This window comes from Spermophilus citellus (assembly GCF_964194105.1).
Source record: "Spermophilus citellus genome assembly, chromosome: 13".
Taxonomy (NCBI): domain Eukaryota; kingdom Metazoa; phylum Chordata; class Mammalia; order Rodentia; family Sciuridae; genus Spermophilus; species Spermophilus citellus.
Window position 1 is genome coordinate 93375234 of NC_138193.1, and position 21713 is coordinate 93396946.

At 42.1% G+C, this 21713-nt stretch overlaps 1 protein-coding gene across 1 annotated transcript in view; it reads left to right on the forward strand.

Annotated features, from left to right (window-relative positions):
* Positions 1–21713, forward strand: part of ALK (ALK receptor tyrosine kinase) — a 671348-nt gene that overhangs the window by 325303 nt on the left and 324332 nt on the right. Inside the window, exon 4 of the mRNA XM_081265286.1 lies at positions 17288–17489. Within this exon, the coding sequence (XP_081121412.1) occupies positions 17288–17489 (202 nt within the window). The remainder of the gene's footprint in view (positions 1–17287; positions 17490–21713) is intronic.

The following is a 21713-nucleotide window of genomic DNA, read 5'->3' on the forward strand; positions in this document are numbered from 1 at the left end:
ACTAGGGATAACAGGAACTTACCTCAACATTGTAAAAGCTATATATGCTAAACCTCAGGCTAGCATCATCCTAAACGGAGAAAAACTGAAGGCATTCCCTCTAAAATCTGGAACAAGACAGGGATGCCCTCTATCACCACTTCTGTTCAATTTAGTTCTCGAAGTACTAGCCAGAGCAATTAGACAGACAAAAGAAATTAAAGGCAAAAAATAGGAAAAGAAGAAATTAAATTATCGCTATTTGCGGATGACATGATAATATACTTAACAGACCCAAAAGGGTCTACAAAGAAGCTGCTAGAGTTAATAAATGAATTCAGCAAAGTGGCAGGTTATAAAGTCAACACGCATATAATCAAATGCATTCCTGTATATCAGCAACAAAACCTCTGAAATGGAAATAAGGAAAACCACTCCATTCACAATATCCTCAAAGAAAATAAGATACTTGGGAATCAACCTAACAAAAGAGGTGAAAGATTTATACAATGAAAACTACAGAACCCTAAAGAGAGAGAGAGAAGAAGATCTCAGAAGATGGAAAAATGTACCCTGTTCATGGATAGGCAGAACTAACATCATCAAAATTGCGATATTACCAAAAGTTCTCTACAGGTTTAATGCGATGCCAATCAAAATCCCAACGGTATTTCCTGTAGAAATAGACAAAGCAATCATGAAATTCATATTGAAAAACAAAAGACCCAGAATAGCAAAAGCAATTCTAAGCAGGAAGTGTGAATCTGGAGGTATAGCGATACCAGAGGTCAAACTGTACTACAAAGCAATAGTAACAAAAACAGCATGGTACTGGTACCAAAACAGGCAGGTGGACCAATGGTACAGAATAGAGGACACAGAGACTAATCCACAAAGTTACAACTATCTTATATTTGATAAAGGGGCTAAAAACATGCAATGGAGGAAGGATAGCATCTTCAACAAATGGTGCTGGGAAAATTGGAAATCCATATGCAACAAAATGAAATTGAATCCCTTTCTCTTGCCATCCACAAAAATTAACTCAAAATGGATCAAGGAGCTAGATATCAAATCAGAGACTCTGTGTCTGATAGAAGAAAAAGTTGGCTCCGATCTACATATTGTGGGGTCGGGCTCCAAATTCCTTAATAGGACACCCATAGCCCAAGAGTTAATAACAAGAATAAACAAATGGGACTTACTTAAACTAAAATGTTTTTTCTCAGCAAGAGAAACAATAAAAGAGGTAAATAGAGAGCCTACATCCTGGGAACAAATTTTTACCCCCCACACCTCAGATAGAGCCCTAATATCCAGAATGTACAAAGAACTCAAAAAATTAAACAATAAGATAACAAATAACCCAATCAACAAATGGGCCAAGGACCTGAACAGACACTTCTCAGAGGAGGACATACAATCAATCAACAAGTACATGAAAAAATGCTCACCATCGCTAGCAGTCAGAGAAATGCAAATCAAAACCACCCTAAGATACCATCTCACTCCAGTAAGATTGGCAGCCATTATGAAGTCAAACAACAATAAGTGCTGGCGAGGATGTGGGGAAAAGGGTACACTTGTACACTGCTGGTAGGACTGCAAAATGGTGAGGCCAATTTGGAAAGCAGTATGGAGATTCCTGGGAAAGCTGGGAATGGATCCACCATTTGACCCAGCTATCGCCCTTCTCGGACTATTCCCTGAGGACCTTAAAAGAGCACACTATAGGGATACGGCTGCATCAATGATTATAGCGGCACAATTCACAATAGCTAGACTGTGGAACCAACCTAGATGCCCCTCAATAGATGAATGGATAAAAAAAATGTGGCATTTATACACCATGGAATATTACGCAGCACTAAAAAATGACAAAATCATGGAATTTGCAGGGAAATGGATGGCATTAGAGCAGATTATGCTAAGTGAAGCTAGCCAAGCCCTAAAAAACAAATGCCAAATGTCTGCTTTGATATAAAGAGAGCAACTAAGAACAGAACAGGAAGGAAGAGCATGAGGAAAAGACTACAGTAAACAAAGACGAATGGGGGAGAGAAAGGGAGAGAGAAGGGAAAGCATATGGAAATGGTAGGAGACCTTCAATGATACATAAAATTATAAGAGGTTATGAGGGGCAAGAGGGAGGGGAAAAAAGGAGAGAATTGAACAACAGCAGAGGAGGTAGAGAGGGAAGATGGGAGGGGAGGGGAGGGGAGGGGGGATAGTAGGGGATAGGAAAGGTAGCAGAATACAACAGTCACTAATATGCCATTATGTAAAAATGTGAATATGTAACAGATGTGATTCTGCAATCTGTATTTGGGGTGAAAATGGGAGTTCAAAACACAATTTGAGTCAAATGTATGAAAGATGATATATCATGAGCTATGTAATGTTTTAAATTAAAAAAAACCCAATTTAAAAATGAGTAAAAGACTTGAGCAGACATTTCTCCAATAAAGATATACAAATGGCCAATAAGCACATAAAAAAAATGTTCAGCATCACTAGTCATTAGGGAAATGCATGTCAAAAACACACTGTGCTACCACTTCACACCCATTAGGATAGCTATTATTAAACAAATGTAAATTAACCCATGTCAGTAAGGATAAATTGGAATCCTTGTGCATTGTTGGTGGAAATGTACAATGATGTGCTTCTTTGGAAAACAGTCTGACAACTGCTCATTAAACACAGAATTACCATGTGACCCAGCAATTCCACTCATAGGTTTACATCCAAAAGTACTGAAAGCAGGTTCTTAAGCATGCTTGTACATCAGTGTTCATGCAGCATTATTCACAATAGTCAAAAGGTAGGGGAAAAAAACCCAAATGTCCATCAACAGATGAATGATAAACAAACTATGGTACGTACAACAGGATAGTATTTAGCCTTAAAAAGAAATGCAATTCTGAGACATGTTTCAAAGTAATGAAGCTTGAAAACATTATGCTAAGTGAAATAAGCCAGATACAAAAGAAGAAATGGTAAAATATAAAATTCACTTACGCAAGGTGAAAGGAAAGCAAGGAACCGGGAGATGGGCGAGTGAGAAATGAAATATGGAGACCAGGCAGAGATACACACCAGAGTTTATTTCTCAGAGTTTGCAAATAAAGGCACATCTCTCCATGGTGGAGAGAGTCAGGACAGGCTTGGATTTGGGGGCTTTTATGGGCCAAGCTCAGGGATCAGAGCCAGGCAGGTCCTAATGCTGGAGGTTAAGGGTGGGGTTGGTATGCGGAAGTGGTGGGCCTTTCCTGGAAAGGTTTTTGGGCGGGAAAATGGTGCTGTCACTTAAGATGGCCGCCTAGATGCTAAGTAAGGATCTTACACAAGGTATCTGGGATAGCCAAATTCACAGAGACAGAAAGAAGAAGAGAGGTTACCAGGTGCTCAAGGGAGGGATAAATAGGGAGTTTACCACTAACGAGTACAAAGGGTTTGTGTGGGATGATAAAGAACCTCTAGAATTGCAATGTGGTGATAGCTGCCCACCGTTGTTCATGCCACTGATTTGTACACTTAAAATAGATAAAATGGTAAATCTTATGGAATATATATATCATGTCACAATCAGAAAGACTTTTAAAATAAGAGATGTTTTGGAAAACTATAAAGAAAAACACTCTGCCACCTGGAGTTATTCAGTTAACACTTTGGTGAATCTCCTCGCTTGTTTTCTTTTTCCACAGACAGATTCATCTATTGATTGCATTTTACAAAATTGGGGTCACACTACCCCTGCTGTTTTCTCAGTGCCCTTTCTGACCAACAGACTGAACACTGTAGGTGTTTTTACAGTGTGGTGGTTATGGATGTCAGCTCTGGAGACACACCACCAGGGCTGGTGATTTGATTCCACTGCTTATGTGGCGACCAGCTGTGTGGCCTTGAGAAGTCACCTAACCCTTAGGCTTGTTCCTTCATCAGTACAAAGGAGATATTAACATCAAACACATAGAATATTAAGGATGAAATTAGATCCCAAATATGTATAAGCACAGTGCCTGGTACCCAACTGATACCAAATATGAAAGTCATTGTCATTCATATTTAACAATCCTCAGCTATTCTTTTTTTTTTTGGGGGGGGGAGTACCAGGATGGACACTTGACCACTCAGGGGCACTTGACCACTGAGCCACACCCAGCCCTATTTTGTATTTCATTTAGAGACAGGTTTTCATTGAGTTGCTTAGGGCCTCACTAAATTGCTGAGGCTGGCTTTGAACTTGTGATCCTCCAGCCTCAGTCTTCTGAGCCACTGGGATTGCAGGTGTGTGCTAATTCTCACCTATTCTTTAAAACAGTATTTTTGATGGCTCCATGGAACACTTCATTACATAGATACACCATATCTTATTTAAAGAATTTTCTATGTTGAGCATTTACCATTTCTAAATATTGGCTCACATAAATCATGCTTAAAAACTATGCCAAAAAGTCTTTTTAAATAATGCTTTTCTCTACAATACATTCCTAGAAAGGGAACTAAGTCAAAGAATATGCACAGTTTGAAGTTTGTGATGCATGTGATGTACAGGTGGACTAACCCTCCAGAAAGAATGAAGACTATAACAGTCACAGAGGCAGGAGAACCACTTTACCTACAAGAGCAAAAAACAGTAAAGGAACTAATCTAATTGTCTATTGTCTAAGCTCAATAAATAGTTTAAATGTGATATCGCTTATTAGAATATTATATGAATATTTATGAATATAGTTGCAAATCCTACACAAAAGCATAGAAAATGCTTATGACATAATGTAAGTTGAAATAGCAAGAGAAAAAAATGTGTTTAGTAGAGTTATAAATGTTAAAACAATCCTATGCATATGGAAGAACATAAAACAAAACAAAGTTTGAATAGTGGATTTTAGATTGCTTAATCCTCTTACCATTTTTTTTCCAAATTGTATTTAATGAATATAGACAATGTTTACAACTAAAGGAAAATAATTTTCTGGGACAATATGATTTATTTCTGCATTTGAAGGCTGTTAGTTAAATTTAATTTCACATTGTAAGTAGATCTTTAAATAAGTACCCATAATAATGAAGCCCAAATTTCAGTTTTCTGGATGAGAACTTTCCAGATACAAAGTCACCTTCTTGAGCCTTTACTATTCCCTCAAAGACTGTGGAGTTTGGGCATTTCTCTCATATAATGCTGGGACCAGCAGCAAGATCAGTCAGCTGTTATTTCCCCAAAGGAAATGAATCTTACAGGGCTCTAGAGATAGAGTTACATTGCTTCCCAGAGTCCAGCTGTCTGGGGAGGTCCAAAATCCAGGGAAAGGCTCTCATTTGTTTAGTCATCTACATAGACCTCCAGGCTCTGGGCCCTTCAATCTGCATCACCTTGAGCTAACAGACAAGTTAATTGATCTCTGAGCCTCTGTTTTTTCATCTAAAAATGGGCACAGTAATCAAATACATACCTTGTAACGTTGTTGCAAAATCAAATGCAGTAAGACTTACAAAATGTTAGCATAGTGTTCAGACATGGCAGGCACTTGAGAAAGGTTAGCAGGTGAGGGAGGCCTAGGGACATGTAGTTGTTGTAGTTTAGTTGGAAAAGACATGGACTTAGAATTAAGTGACCTGGATTGTAAGAGTGGTTGAAATTCTTGCTTATCCAGTGGCCTAGGGCAAGATACTTAATCCATACAGCAGTGCAGTCCAACAGAAATGGAATTTGAACAAAAAAAATTTATAATTTTCTAGAAACCACATTGCAAAAAGCAAAAATAGGTGGATTTAATTTTAATAATAGTTTGTTATTTAACCTAAAATATCTAATATTATCATTTTGACAGATAAAATAAACAGATGGACTTAATTTTAAAAATAGTTTGTGGTTTAACCTAAAAACACATGTAATACTATCATTTTGACCCATGATCAATATCAAATTTACTAACAAAATGTGGTACATTCTTTTTTTCTAGCCTAACTCTTTGAAATCCAGTGTGCATTCTACTGACAGCACAATTCTATTTGGAAACTACGTTTTCAACCAATATACTTAATCTGTATTTCATCAAGTTTATATTTGAAAAATTAGACTCACATACCCAAGCTGCTCCAAATATATTTTTCTAATAATTGAACCAAATATTCATTTTTTAAGTTAGTGAAAATTAAAGAAAGAATTCAGTTCCTCAGTCTCCTCAGCCACCTTCCAGGTACTCAGTAGTCACACGGCTGTCCCTGGGGACAGCATCTGTTTCACTAGTTTGATATAAAATGGTTTGTGTGAGAGTTTTATAAATCATAAAATGCCATCCAAAGAGATCACTTCTCCTCCTAAAGTCACCCCGCTAATGAGAGGGGGCTCGGGGACGAGAACTGGGCCAGGGTAATTCACTGCAATTTCCACACATGGTGATTTGAAATTTGAGCAACACTCATCTTGGGACCAGCTTTCAATTTTTTAGAAAATGTAATGCCCAAGAAGAAATACATTTTGTATAACACAGGACGCATGAACCTCGGTGAGTGTGAGTGAGAGTGTGTACATACAGATCAGCAGCCCTATTTCACAAAGGAGAGTCACAATAAAGATACCTTTAAATTTCATCCATTTTTTCCTCCTGCTCATCTCCTCCTCCTCTTCTTCCTCTCTCCTCCTCCTTATTTGATGCTGGTCATGACCCAATAAATTGATTTCATGGTCCACTAATAGGTTACAAGCTACAATTTGAAAAACACTGGCTTAAGACTCCAAACATCCAGGCATTTTAAAAAAAATTGATTTGTTCTGTGTTGTAAATAATAGCCCTTCTGTAGTTACCAGTCAGTTCAAAGGGGAAAAACACCCTCCCCTGGTATAAATAAGAAGTTTGACACTATTTTAGATAAGATCCAGGAAATAAATGAATTTCCCCCCTTTCTTGTTCCATATCATTTCTTTATCCAGCAAATGTTTATTGAAGGAACACTGTCCCTGGTATTGTCTTAGGCATTTGTCAGCCAGCCTAAGACAGACAAGATCCCAACACTGGGCATCAGTTATAAACAATACAGGCCCCCCTAGAGTACCTTACCCGGATTAGGATCTCAGGCATTTGTTTTTTTGTAGCTAGAACATCAGAGACAGACAATTCGGCACACTATCAGTGAATGGATTCTTAGTACTTCCCTATTCCATATGCTCATGCTCATCACTTCATGGTCACAAGATAGGTGCCACACCTCCAGGCATTATATCTAGGGTCTAGGCACGAAGAAGCAGAAAGAAGCAGAAAGGGAAAGTTTCCCCAAGACTCTCCAGCACATAGGGTCACCAATTAAAACAAGATGCCTAGTTAAATGTGAGTTTCAGATAAGCAACAAATGATTATCATTAGTAGCAGTAGTAGTAGTATAAGCATGTCCTGTGCACTACTTGAGACATATTTGTTCTAAAAAGATTGCTCATTAGGCTAGGCACAGCGGCGTACGCCTGTAATCCCAGCAGCTCAGGAGGCTGAAGCAGGAGAATTGTACGTTCAAAGCCAGCCTCAGCAACTTAGCAAGGTCCTAAGTAACAATGTGAGACCCTGTCTCTAAATAAAATATTAAAAAGGACAGGGGATGTGGCTCAGTGGTTAAGTGCTGCTGGGTTCGATCCCTGGCACCAAAAAATAAAAAAGTAAAAAAAAAAAATTATTTATCTGAAATTTACATTGTACAAGGTATTTTCTTTAGCTGAACCTGGCAACAGGATAAGTACAATTTTGTTTATATTTTGCTGCCCAGAACTGTGTCACAGGCAACTCCTACCTGCAGGAAAGGCTGGTTACATCGGGTCATTTTTTAAACTCTCAGTCTCAATAAAAGAGAAGAATAAGAAATAAGGAAGTCCATCCAGGAGCCGAGCCAGTCACACTGTGGAATCTGCTATGGTCAGTTTCCTGCCGGCCTTTTCTTGTAGACCAGGTGAGCCATTTGGATTTTAGTCTGTGGTCAGTGGGAAGCCGCTGAGGAGTTTAAAACAAGGTGTGGCAACTCAGATTTGTTTAGCACATGGCTGTAGCTGCTGTGCCCAGATGATGTGGGGGTTGGGTAAACTAGAAATGGAAGACCAGTTAGAAGCAGCCCAGGTCTTTCTAGAACCTTTGAGAACTCAGCCTTGCTGCCATTCCATGCAGAGTCCTCGCCTTCTGGCTCCTGCGTTTCTTCTTCTGAACAACACAGAGGAATAGGGGCGGCTCTCAGTGACTTGTCTAGCTCTCAGAGTGGCAGGCAAGTGACACGGCACACAGTGGTGCATCCTCAGCCTCCCTGGCTTCTGGGCTACATGGCTTGCTTATTACTGTTTGCCCACGGTTCATGCTCCTTCTGTAGTGGGGTATCTGAGAGCCATGGTACGTGGGACACCAGAACTTATCATTATGAGTCTAGCATCCTTTGAGATTCCTGCAAGCAAAGGGGTAAAAAAAAAATGCTTTCTAAAATTTTTAATTTAACAAGAATCAGTGAAATGCCCCCAAATTGAACAAGTAACATGGAAGATTTTTATACTGTGACAATGTAGGACTTAGAGCAAAAGTTGGAGAATCTGATTCCAGAGCTGAAAACCCAGACAGGAAAGGGAAAATTCCATCTTTGGCTTCTTTCCTCTCCAAAATCGATTTTGTCCTTCAGAAACGACTCTGTCCCCTGACTCCCTCCCTGTCCACCCTACTCCTCCTGCAGCAGGTACTGTTCTCTCTCCTTCCTCCCGTTTCTCATTGAATTAAATCAATTGTTTCTTTTTCATTTTATTCCCCTTTTCTCTCTCTCGTCAGATCAAGTGCTTTTCTATTTTCCTCGAGGATTACCAAAATGAGTTCTTAGGGAGAAAAAGGTTTCTCAGCACTTTAGCTTCGGTTTCCTCCTATTTATTTGGTTTGCTTTTTATTATCTTTTTCTGCTGACATCCCAGGACACATATTCAGAATGTAGAGATCATTGGCTTTCCCCCGTCTTCTTAAATGTAAATCTGTCGCTTTAAGAACACCACCTATGTGTCTCCCCTGAGCATAATTTTTCTTTTTTAATAGGGTCACAGATTGAAATGGAGAGTTATAAAAACATATCTCACATATATGCCCACAGGATCCCATCCACACATGTGCATGTATGTATCTACATATGTGCACACACAAAACTCACTGCTACACATGCAAGCATAAATATCTCTGATCATTTCTAGGGTACTTTTGCTTCAGTTATCTTGGGCCTGAGAGGTTATTTTGCATTTTGAGTTTATAGAATTCCACTAAATGTGCAAATATATCAATATTTCTGGACTACAACTGAATTCATTGTGTTAAGATTAATAACACTATCAGGAAAACTCAACTCCCTCTCCCTCTCCCCTTCCTTAATGAACACACTGTTTTTCTAATCATTTGATCTCAAAAACTGATAGTATTTCTCTTCCAAATGCTTTCAAATTAAGGTGCAGAAAAGCAATACATTTGTGCCCTGGTAGTAGAGGGTAGCAGAGCCGATTTCAAATATATCACATTGAGACAGAGTTAAGACACCAAACCTGCCCAAAGGCCTGGTCCTAGCTCAGTTCAGCCACTTGCTGTGGAAGTAAATCTCTTTATACTGCTGGGCTGTTTCCTCACCTGCAGGTGAAAGATTGGGCTGAATGATTTCCAAAAGCCCCTGCATCTTTGGCATTCTGTATTTCTGTTACCTCATTATTAAGGCAAAGCATGCCTACTTTGTCTTCTAAATTTCAGAATTCTGCTTTAAAAACTTTGCATGAGTCAAGACTACCTAGAGTAATAGAATTCAAATTTGAAAAATAAACAATAAGGGGACTCCTCAGTGGTTCCATTGGCTTTGGCCAATTTATAAGACCACATGAACAGAAAAGACCCTCAAATACTTCCCAGCTATCATGGGGCTACCCTAAGCCTCTGAAAGTGAATTAGAACAGAGGATGGATCCTCCCTCTGAGTATCGCCTGTCCGAGCCTTCATCTGTGACCTCTGAGCACAGTCAGGCTGAAGAGCTGCTCAGCCGCTGGGCCTGAGCCTCAGAGCTATGGAAGTGCCGATAAAGGAAAAAGATGTCTGGTGTCAGCGGAGCCCACAGGGCATTTGACCAAGGACATCGATGTAGATTCCTATCACACACTGGCAGATACCCAGTATTCTCCCCCACAGGGATTCTGAAAACCTTGCTCCAAATCCCAGATCCACCACTGACATGCAATGTGACCTTGAGCAAGTCCTGAGACCCTTTGCTGTTTGGTTTTCTCCCCAGTGCAACAAGCAATTAAGTTATGTGATCACCATGTTTATTTTTATCTGTGACATTCTCCAAGTCAGATATGAAATGTAGTAGCAGTGTTTTTAAGTCTCCTCAGAGAGAGCAGAGCAATAATTCAAAATAACTTTTCCAAAAGCATGATTGTGACACAAGAAGCTTGGATCCTGATGAGAGGAAAGCATGAAAATCAGAGAAGATGAGTTGGCTTCAATAGAGATACATGCTGCAGATTTCCATATAGATGTATTATTTTCCTCTCTTTTGCCTTCTTTTTCCTCTATTGCTTTCCATAAATGGTTTCTGGGACAAAAATAGTCTGGAGGAGTGTTTTTAAAGTATTTTCCATGGTATACAACACATAATGGCAAAAGGGTTCCGTGCACACAGGAGTTTGGGCAATACCTCACTCGATGTCCTTCCCCTGAAGAGTCACAGGTCTTATTGGTATAAAAAGCCTCTTTACTTCTGGTGACCCCAGAAATCTTCCCACTGGTTTGATCACAAAGCTTTCTCACAATTTCTATTAACACATGTTGGCTGTTGTTCTATGGAAGGTTCTCTGGGTCCTGGCACAGGACTCCTACTGCTGGCATGGCCATGTTCACTGTCCTGTGTCTCCAGTGTGCATTGGTGTGAGGCCAGTGCACATCACGTAGCACTTCCGTCCATCTTCCAACCTATTAAACCTCCGCTGTGCCTCAGTTCCCACCTAACATGAACAGTATCATGATCAACTGAATGAATAATACCTTGTAATAATGATTTAATCATTTATTGCACTGTGGACAATTAGCCAATGATGCCAGGATTGTGTTTTATTGATTGAGATGGAAATCCATCCATCCATGAATTTTTTTATTCATGTTCTCACTCAAAGAATGTGATTAAGAGGCAGAAAGGTGGATCGAGCATACATTTGTCTCCTCTCCTGGAAAGCCTACTGAAGGTCCATTAAAGAAGTCAACAGAGGAATAAATTCTGAATAACACACAGAACAGGAGAGGAGGCGGGACTTATTTCTCATGCACAAAGGGAGACAGAAGTCGTCCATGGAGGAAATAAAGTGGACACAGCCCAGAATGTTCCAAGGGGGTTAGAGCAGGAGGGAGCCCACCTGCTGAGGGCTCACCTGGAAAGAAGTGTGAGCATGAAGAAGAAGAATGAAAGTTTCTCTGGTTAACTATGATGGCCTCTACCCACTTTTTGATCTTATTTTTTTTTTTCCAGAGCAGAAGGGAGCACAATGCTTAACCATAGGAGATTTTTTTTTTTTTTTAAAAAGTGGAGTGAGAGAATCAGATCAGCCAATGGGAGTGTTCATGCCCAGACTGACATCCTTCATGTCTCTGGGATCAGGCACTTGCCCATAGACACTTGCCATTAGGCAAATTCTGACATAAAGAAGAAGGAGCATCTATTACATATAGTTCCTAACAGGCTTCCTAGCCTCTCCTGTTTAAACCTCAGGGGCTGAGCAAAGATTGTTCCCCATACAACCAACCCAGCTGCATGAGAAAGAAAGAAAGATGCAGGAAACAAAGATAAATTATATAACAAAAGTTAACTCAAAAGATAAAATGCTTCGGAAAGATTCAAGATGGAGAATATGGGGAATTAAATTATCAGAGAAATTAAAAAAAAATTTGCCCAGAGATTTAAAGAGTCCATCAAATGCCACCAGATCTAGATTAATTGAATGAAATTTCAGAACTTTGAAGAAAGATTCTCCAAATGCCCAAAGAGAAAAAAACAGATCAACTACAAAGAAATTACAAATAAAACCAGTATCAGACTTCTCGTTGATCTCACTGTTACTAGGAAACATTGAAGTGAGGCCTTTATAGTGCTGTGGCAAAATTTCTAAACTAGAAACCATAGCCAGGAAAGCTATCAACCCAGTGTGATGGTGGGGAAAAATATATATGTCAGATATTCAAAGATTCACACACAAAAAAAAATTCACTCTGAGGATGTCTCCTGAGGATGGTAGACTAACCTAAGAGCCCAAGTGAAAAGAAATTTCAGAATAGTAGCTGAATTAAAGACCCACAAAGCAACTGGTATGAATTAAAAGAGGACATCAGTGTCTTCAAGGAGAAGGGATGGTTTTTTCAAGGAACACATCCAGTGTCAGTGATATGATGAGAACAGATATAAAATAAATGAAAGAAAGAAAGGAATTAGACATGCCCACTGTGTATGTGGGGAAACCCACCTAAATAAGTCCTAATGCAAACATAAGGCAAATTAAAAATGCACCGCAATTTTAACACGCAACAATGTAATACTGAGAGAGAAGGAGGGAGAGACTTCATCTGATCCTGGTGACTCTGGAAGCATTCTCCTTGGAGTGGGGTGTAGTTTGGGGACCTATAGAGAAAACGGTAAATATAACTCTTTTTCACTGCAGTGAAAAAAATATATAGTCATCAGTATAAAAGGGCTGTTTATTGATTTTCAATGTTCAGCATCAACCTGCAAACAGAACACAAAAGCCTTACTCATTCTTACACAACCTTGACAAGGTAAATAAAAAGCGAAGCAGGCTTGGGTGGTTGCATATGGCAGGAGAGAAGTACAAGAAAGGGCAGGAAGGACAATAACCCTGTCTCACAGCCAGGACCTGGGCCAGGACTTGGAATAAGCCATGAATGTCCCAGGTAAGGTTAAATAGGAAAACGATAAAAAGAGGGAACGGAGATTTTAAAACCTAGGAAATCTTAAAAATTGAAATTAGAAGGGGGTAGTGTCATTTTCCTTTTTGCATCATCAACATAAATTGTCTCTGGTTCTTGTTCCCCCAAAGAACATGATCATCATATTTAGAATTGTGAAGGTAGTCACCGAAAGAAATTAGAAATTACTTTAAAATATTCCTTCCAGTATTGGGGACTTGGTTGGGAAGAGAGGAGTTTGGAGACAGTTCTTTAAAAATGATTATTATGAGCTATTCTTCTCTATTTGATTCGTTGTCATGTGTGTATATTACTTTGATTTTGAAGATCCTTGAACGTTGGCCACATGGCAAGCATTGTGTTAAATACCAGACAGTTAAAGGTGACACCCGCCTTGCAGCAGAAACAGCTACAGAAACAAAAAAAATGACCAGGGCAAGGAAACCTTACTAGGTTGTGTTCGCGTAAACTGGGAGAAAGCAAGACAGAGCAGGGAACGGTGGCAGTTTGCTTCTCAGCAGGAAAGTTCGTGGTATGTTTGGCCAATTGATTGAAACTGTTGGTATAGAACCCTCAGAGAGATGAATTAAAAGAAGTGTTTAGGGCTTAGAGGCTTGGAGACTTGCCTTGGTTCCTTCACATTGATAACATTGTGGTCAGGCAGATAGAATTACTGACAGTTTGGAACCGCAAGAATCCTTAGAGAGAGACTATCCAATCTTGCATTTTATAAACAAAGGAAACTTGATAGTGGCGGAGCAAGGGCTGAATATCAGTCCTTCTGCTTCTGAGTTTGGTGCTCGATCAAAAGAGTTCCAGACTAAGACATTCCTCCAACAGGACATTGATATTAGTCACATGTCTACCACGGGCCAGGCACTGTGCTGGCTTCTTGGTACATGCTCCTTAAGTTAACTCACAGCAGTCATAGAAGGTAGCCATATAAGGTAGACTATACCTACATTAAATTTGATCAAACTAAGATTTAGAAAGCTTAAATCATTTGTCTAAGTCCTATATGACTGCATAAAGACAGAGCCTGAATCTGAAAGACACTATCTAACCTCTAGGTTTGTGGCCCTTGGCTGTAGGTTGGTGGTGTATACCCTGCTGGTTGAGATGAGAGCAGTATGTCCTTGTATTGTGACCAGAGGTAGAAATAATAGCCATCTCATGCTTAATCATGGAACATATCAATGCAATCCAGTAATACAGGGAAATACCCATCCCAGCACCGAGCAAGCAAGTCTCTCTGATCTGCCTCTCCACTCCCCCATGACCATCCTGGGTGAAGGTCTGGGTGCTGCCAGGCGATCCTTCTTAATTAGAAGGGACCCCAGGAGTCTTTGCACAGCCCCAAGCTATTCCGAGCAAAATAAACAGGAAGCGGAAAAGAGGGAGAGGAGAGATAAATCCTCACTGACTTTAAAAGATTTATACTGACAATATCCCAAGGAGCTTATGAAATGTATTTTTTTCCTTTTTTTTTCTTTTGGTGGAGGAAAACTGCTGATGAAAAGATAGCTCTCAACTATAGAGTTTCATTGAGAGTGAAAATACTTTAAGCTCAGTCTTTTATTGATAGTCCAGTTGCACAAAATAAAATTCATATAAACATCATCTCACATATTAGAACTAGAAAAATAATCCATCTTCCAGTCAGCTTTGAAAGAGTCCCATTATTGAGGTACTGCATTACTGAATTATAGAGACAGAATTTACATGCTTCCCACACCTGGGAATGAGGAGCATGAACACAGGAGGAGCTTCAAGCCTCAACACGCCAGCACCTTCTGCCTGATTGTTGAGGTCCTTTTGTGTGCTATGTGCACATCCATGCATGCTTATCTTCTTCCTGAGATAAAAGGAGGGGGCTTCTTGTAGTCCACATTCTTTCTTTCAGCTACTCAAATAACTGCTGATTTCAACCTGAATTTCTACCAACTTGAAATTATTAGGGCCAAGTCTCAGTCTAGGGTATATCTGTTGCTCTCTTATGTGTAAATGACCACACAGGGCTTGGGACAGGACATCCTAACTTCATACCATAGCCCCAAAGAGTCCCGAGCAAGACTGTGCCACCAGAGATTCTCCAGGACCCTCACCCGCTCTGGACAGAGCAGAAAGGGAAACCCCAGTCATTGCCAGAAGCCATCGTCCAGCATGGCACGTTTCCTTACAACAGAAACACACCAAACCTCTGAGATTTGCCTTTAGTCACACCTTTGTCCTCCTGTGGACTGGTGGTAGAGGACGAAGTTGGGTAGATTATCTCTCCTCTTCTCCCCCGCTTCAGATCAGATCAGTCCTCTCTGTGATGTCACCCTCCTGCTCAGAATTTGGGGCTTCCTATTATCCACAAAAGAAAATGGAAATCTTCATCCGGGAATGACATGTTCTCTGTTCTGTTCCCACCACCTATCATCCCAGCCTTTCTCACTTCCCACTCTTCTCTCCACGTGTCCCCCTCTGCCGCAGAGCATTCTCTACCTTTATGTCTGTACTCCTCCTCTTCCCCTCCACTTGTGCATGCTGGTTCTGCCAATTTCTCTCTTTTCCTTCCCTTCTGAGATCTTGCTTGAAGGTCTTTTCTTGCTGAGTCTTACCACCTGGACTTGGGTTTCCTTCCTGGCACCTCCCAAGGTGTTTTAGCCACCTTCGTGTGATGACTTTATAACCTCTAATTCTGAGTAGAGTTCTTGCAGCCATCTCTTGACCCCTACCAGACCTAGAGTCCCTTGAAGTCCAGAACTGTGACTGCTTCATATCTGTTTTCCCAGAGCAGAGCCTGTGCCTGAATGTTTGCTCAAAATAGGCATCCAATAAAAGGATTGTGAGAGCATAAAGAGTAAGGGAGAGAGTGAATATGAATTCGGGCAAGGGTCCATCTGCTCTTCTTTCTCCCTAACTGCTCCTCTGAGTTTCTGAGTTTCACACCCTGGACCCAAGATATCATGGTCATATTTTAGGGGAAAGGACACAGTGTAATGATGAGGAAGACACCCGGGAAAGAACACTGCTCAGAATTCCAGAGACCTGGCATCTGGTCTTGACCTTTACAATAAGACTTCAGACAAATCGTTGCCATGTTTTGAGTCTCCAGTCTGCCTCTCTAGAAACGCAAAGGGTTGTGTTCTATGATCTTTGCACTTCTGAGTCTGTGTCTTTAATCTCTTTCTTTCCTCTGTGCCCATGACAGTACCCCAGCACACACATGCACACACTGTAAATTAGGGATAGAATAAAGCTTATTTACTGAGAGCATTTTTCAAATGCCCCTAAGCTATGTTGAAACTTCTCAACAGATACAGAGAACCGACCCCAGCTCCTGGGTCCCAGAAACAGTCTTGTGCTCACCTTATCTTGAGCCTAACCGGAGGTCACTTAGACCTACTCTGACACAATACCTTCTTGGAAGATGCCATGCTTCTGGCACAAATCCCTCTTTTGTCTGCATCACTCTTTGCCAGAGGCTGTGAGGTCATTTGCCCAAATGGTAAATTGGATTGTCTATAGAAGGAAACCTCTGAATTGCACGGGACAGTGGTTTAAGAAGGCTGAGTGCTCATTAGCTGTTTTCCACTGGAGAAGGTGGGGATTACATGGAATAGAGTTCCACTGCAGCAGAAGCAGCATCTACTGGTCCAAACCTTCCCTGTAGAAGTGGAGCAAGTAAAATTAACACTTTAGAAGGAACGTCTGGAACAAGTGCACAGTGCTCTGCTGCTCTGCTGATGGTAATCTCTACAAATGTAGGTTTTGTAGAGGTCATTTGGCCTGTGCCACTGGAATCAGGGTTGGCTTGTCCCACAGGAAATCTTGGCTGTAGGCACAGCACTGGGGGAATTTATAGGGAAACCAGTTACAAATCCACATGACTCATAGACACAGAACTGTAAGGGATCTTAAGAGATTCTTGAGTTCGGCCAACATTTTTCACCCCATCTTATAAACAAGGAAACTGAAACCTGAGAAAGTAAATGCATTGCCCTAGATCACTCAGCCAGTAAGGGAAGGAGCAGGAGTTCTTTGAAAGACATGTTTTGTTCCTGTTTCATAGATGAAAAACCTGAGGACATAGAGCTAGTAAGTAGCAGAGCTGAGGTTAGACCCTCAACCTGACTAGTTTTAAAGCCTACTGAGGAAATTGCTCTCCCACTACATCAGGTAATAATAGTTGCAAAGAAAAAGAAAAGAAATCAGCAAAGAAAAGAGAGAGCTCAGTGTGTTCAAAGAAGGTGAGAAAGATCTCTAGCATCTCTGAAGTTGGATGCTTTTGATCTCTGGGTCCGCCCACAGAGCTGCTGTTGGTTCTTCTGCTTGGAAACATCTGCAGATTCACTTTTCCTGTCTCTTTACAGGCTCCTTCCTCCTCCTCAACACCTCAGCAGACTCCAAGCACACCATCCTGAGCCCCTGGATGAGGAGCAGCAGTGAGCACTGCACGCTGGCTGTCTCGGTGCACAGGCACCTGCAGCCATCTGGGAGGTATGTCGCCCAGCTGCTGCCCCACAATGAGGCTGGAAGAGAGATTCTCCTGGTACCCACTCCTGGGAAGCATGGGTAAGTCCTTCCACTGTCCCAAACTGATTTTATAAAAGGCAATTTGGTTTTTGGCTGCAAATTTCCAGACTCAGTGACATCTACTTAAAACTCACAATTGTCCTTTAATAGGTAGGTCCAGATTGAACCATGACTGCTAATATTCCCTGGGTAATGTCTTAGGCATTGATCTGTGGGTCCCCCTGACCTCCCTGGCTAGTGGTCCTTCCAGAGGCCAGAGGACCAGCTGTCAGAGTGGGCATTTAATGTGTAGATGTTAAAGATATTCATTTCCCAAAACCCAGATGGAGCCAAGAAGAAAATAGCTAAAGAGAATGTTAAATGGCTGAAATTAAAATAATTTAATATGCTAGAAACTGGGTATTACCAGCAGAACTTGGATAGGAAGGGAAAAGAAAGACTACTGTGGCCACCCAAGAGGTCCTACAGGGGTGTAGGAGAATTAATTAGAGATAGTGCACCAGCACCGATTCAGTAGAGATTTGAACAGAGCTTTGTACTAGAAACTCTGAGGCTCACACAACCCTAAAGTTATACCCAATGCCTATGACAGCAAAATCCTCTGGTCTCTCTGGAGGTCTCACTTTCTCGGAGATCCATCAGGTCTCTACAGGGAGTGACATGGAAAATCAAACTCCATTCATTTCATAATAATAAATACCATCTAAGTCTCCAGCTTCCAGGGGCCCCAAATTTGATAATTATGTAATCAAATGGTAAAGGATCCTTCTTTGTGACATGTCTATAGGAGGAAGAGCCCAGATTTATAGTTCTACTTAGACTTGGCTTCATTCTTTAAAAAAACATATTTTCAGAGGGGTCGCAACTGAATAATGACTGTTACCCATCCTCCATTCTCCTGGTGTGCAGGAGGAGGGGAGTCCAGCCTATTGCTTTTCCAATAAGGCCATGCGATCTTCTTGGAAGTTTCTTGGCAGTCTGCTCCCCACTCCCCACCACTGACCTGTCTATTCAGTTGTGCTTGGAAGAACTACAAGGGACTGAAATCCCAGCAGGAAGGACATCTTGGTGTCAGGAAGGATGTTCTCCCCATACCTAAATTCACATCCTTCCTCTCGCCTTTGAAATACCTCTTTGCCCAGGGATAAGTGCCTCTTGCTCTATAAACCAGCAATCAGAAGTGCCAGGTAGCTGGGCTCCCCACTGTTTTGGATATGCTGTTCTCTGATGCTTTCCAGCACATCCTACCTTTCCAGTGAGAAACCCAAAGGCAAGGCCTGCAGTGGCCTCTGCTGTGGTCCCATCCTAAAGGTATTTGCCCAGCTTCATGAGCTATGTGTTGACTTCTGCACTCACAGTTCCCTCGCCACCCAGCCAAGAGAGACAGGAAGCACTGGCTGTTCCAGGCTGCTATTCCAGGCTGCTGTTCCAGGCTGCTGAGCCTGCAGACAGTCCTTTGTGGTGTTGTGTGGGTGAGACAGGGAATTACTGATGTCACACGGGGAGTGGAGTGACAGACCACCCTAAAAGGCAGGCTGAGAATGTCCAGGAGTGTGAGAGGAGCTGTGCCGGGACATTTCAGCACCTTCTGAATGGCAGTGCCACTCTGTGCAGCCGTCAGGGAGAAAGTAGCTCCTTCTTGGGTATAACCAGCCATAGGGACTTGCAAAGGGTTTTCTCCTCTTTATCTTCCTGCTATTTGATTGTCACACCTGGGGGAGGTGATAACTATTAGGTAGACCCCTGATAACTATTAGGTAGACCCCATTTAACATATGAGAAAACTGAGAAATAGATAGTGGCATGGTCCAAACTGGATTCTGGGCCTCTTCTCTCTTCATTTGTGCTATTTTCAGACAAATTAAAACCTCTCAGCAGGATGAGCCCAGGGGCATGTGGCACTAGTGCCTTTGGGTACTACCTTCCCTCCACAGGTGGTGAGAACTAGAAGACTTCTCCACCGTGGTATAAGCAGGCCATGAACTTCACACTGAGGCTGCCATGGCCACCAGCCTCAGGGTCCACCTGGCTGGCCAGTGCATCCTCTTCCTGAGGTGACTTTTCCATTATCACAGGGGCTGGCCTGCCCTCTGGAGGGTGTCAGTTGATGCAGGAGAGAGGGAGCAGGATTACACTGGGGTGAATCCAGTGACCCAGGGTTTTACCTGGGGCTGCCAATACTTCTACAGGCGCTTTGTCATAGGCCCAGGCTCTCGAATCTCAAGTACAGAGATACCCTCCCCTAACTCTGGCAGACCCATCTTGGAGTTTAGTGAGCAGGAATGATTCCAAATTCAAATTAAAGATCAATGTGGCGAGGGTGGAAGATGGCTGCTGCAGGGATAATCAATAGCCTGCTCACTGCATCGAGGATCTCTGCTTCCCTGGGCATCTTGGCAAGCGGCAAGACTTACCCAGCAAATCAAAGAGCTCTGAGTATTTGTATAAAGTTAGACCGGGCTTATTTTAGCCTCATGTTGTTGACATTTGGGGCACAACAATTCCTTTGTTGGGGGCTGTCCTGTGCAGATTTGCCTAACATTCCAGGTTTCCATCCAACTGGATGCCAACAGCACCTCCCCCAGGTGTGACAATCAAAAACACCTCCAGGCATTGTCAGATATCTCCTGAGGGGAAAATCACCCCGTGGAGAACCACTGAGTTAGATGGAACATTTTAGAGCTGGGAAGAACATGGAATTTACCAGGTTCATTCTCCTCAATTTATAAGTGTAGGGACTGAGGACCAGGAGGGGAAGGGACTTGCTCCGAGTCACATCATAAGTCTCGTTTTTTGGTAGCTGAGTGCCTGGAGTCTGTGCTAATCACTGTAATAGGTGCTGGATTACAAAGACACATAAGGCCCAGGCCCTACCTTTGAGTAATAATAGCCATTGCTGACATTTATTTAGCACTTCCTAGATGCACTGCCACTTGCTGCTGTGCACATTAGATGCTTTTTCTTATTTAAGAGTCACATCACAATGAACTAGATTATTATTGCCCATTTTACAGATGAGGAAGCTCAGTGAGTCCAAATAACCTACCCAAGGTCACAACTTAGACAGGCTGGAGGGGTTCGGGACCAGCCAGCCAAACTTCAGACTAATTTTACACATTGCTATAAGAGCCAGATTAGGCCACTGTAGTATAGCAGAAAAAAAAATCATAGCAGAAAATATGAATAGGAAGTCCTAAATCTAAATCCTAACTCACTGTTCAGTTGTCAGTTCAGTAAATAATCATTTATTGAGGACTTGCTATTTGCTAGGACAGTAGAGGTGCCAGGTATACAAAAGGTCAACCCCTCTATCAAGATTGTTCTGTGGCTTTAGGCAAACCCCATTCCCTCTAAAGCCTCGATTTCCCTGACTGTAAAGTGAGAATAACGATGCTGGCCCTGCCCCCATACTATTATGGGATCAATGTAACAAAGGATGAATAATTTTGCACAGTCCGAGTACAGACGTACAAGGGGCTATTATTGAAGATTCTAATCGGCTTTGCTCTGCTTAGACTTTGTGATCATGAGGGACTGAGATTTCTCTGCTTTCTGATTATGGGTCACTGCCAGCATCCAGAATCCAGTGGTTTCCCTCAGTCAAAACTCACTCCCTTAAATGTCAGCGATGACCTCAGCAGCACGATGCTCAGAGCAGCAAGGGGGACACAGTGATATCCTGGTGATGTTGTCTGTGATGATTCCAAGTGGTTCTGGCTTCCTCTCATAACAGGAAATGGTGGTTTGGGGACCCATCGTTAGAAAGCAGCACTCAATGTTTGTAGTTGGAAGGGAGGAAGTTGTGATAGGAAAGCCATCAGGGGAGATCCTGACTCAGAGGAGTGGGCTGAGGAATGCCAAGTCAGATGCAACCAAGTCCCCAGAAACTCCTGAGTCGTGAGCTTGCTGGGGCAACTCTGGGAGCAGCAGCAGGGAAAGGCAGGCTGGGGGACAGAGCAGCTGCTCCCTTCCAAGTGGCCTGGAAAGCAGCACAGGGTACGGGGTCTAATGATTCACAGAGTATGAGCAACCGTGTCTGCCCAGGCGGGATGGCTTCAGCAGGGTGCTCCCAGGGGACAGGCAGACTGAGCCGAGTGCTCATTCTGAGCACTGTTCATCGGCCCCACCAAGCGCTGAGCCTGCTCATAGGCCCCACCAGAAGGACTGCAGAAGCAAGGAAACAGAAAGTCAGCCCAGACCTGGCTAGCCACACCGTCAAACAGGCATAGGACATCATAGCTAGAAATGAGTGGCCACAAGTCC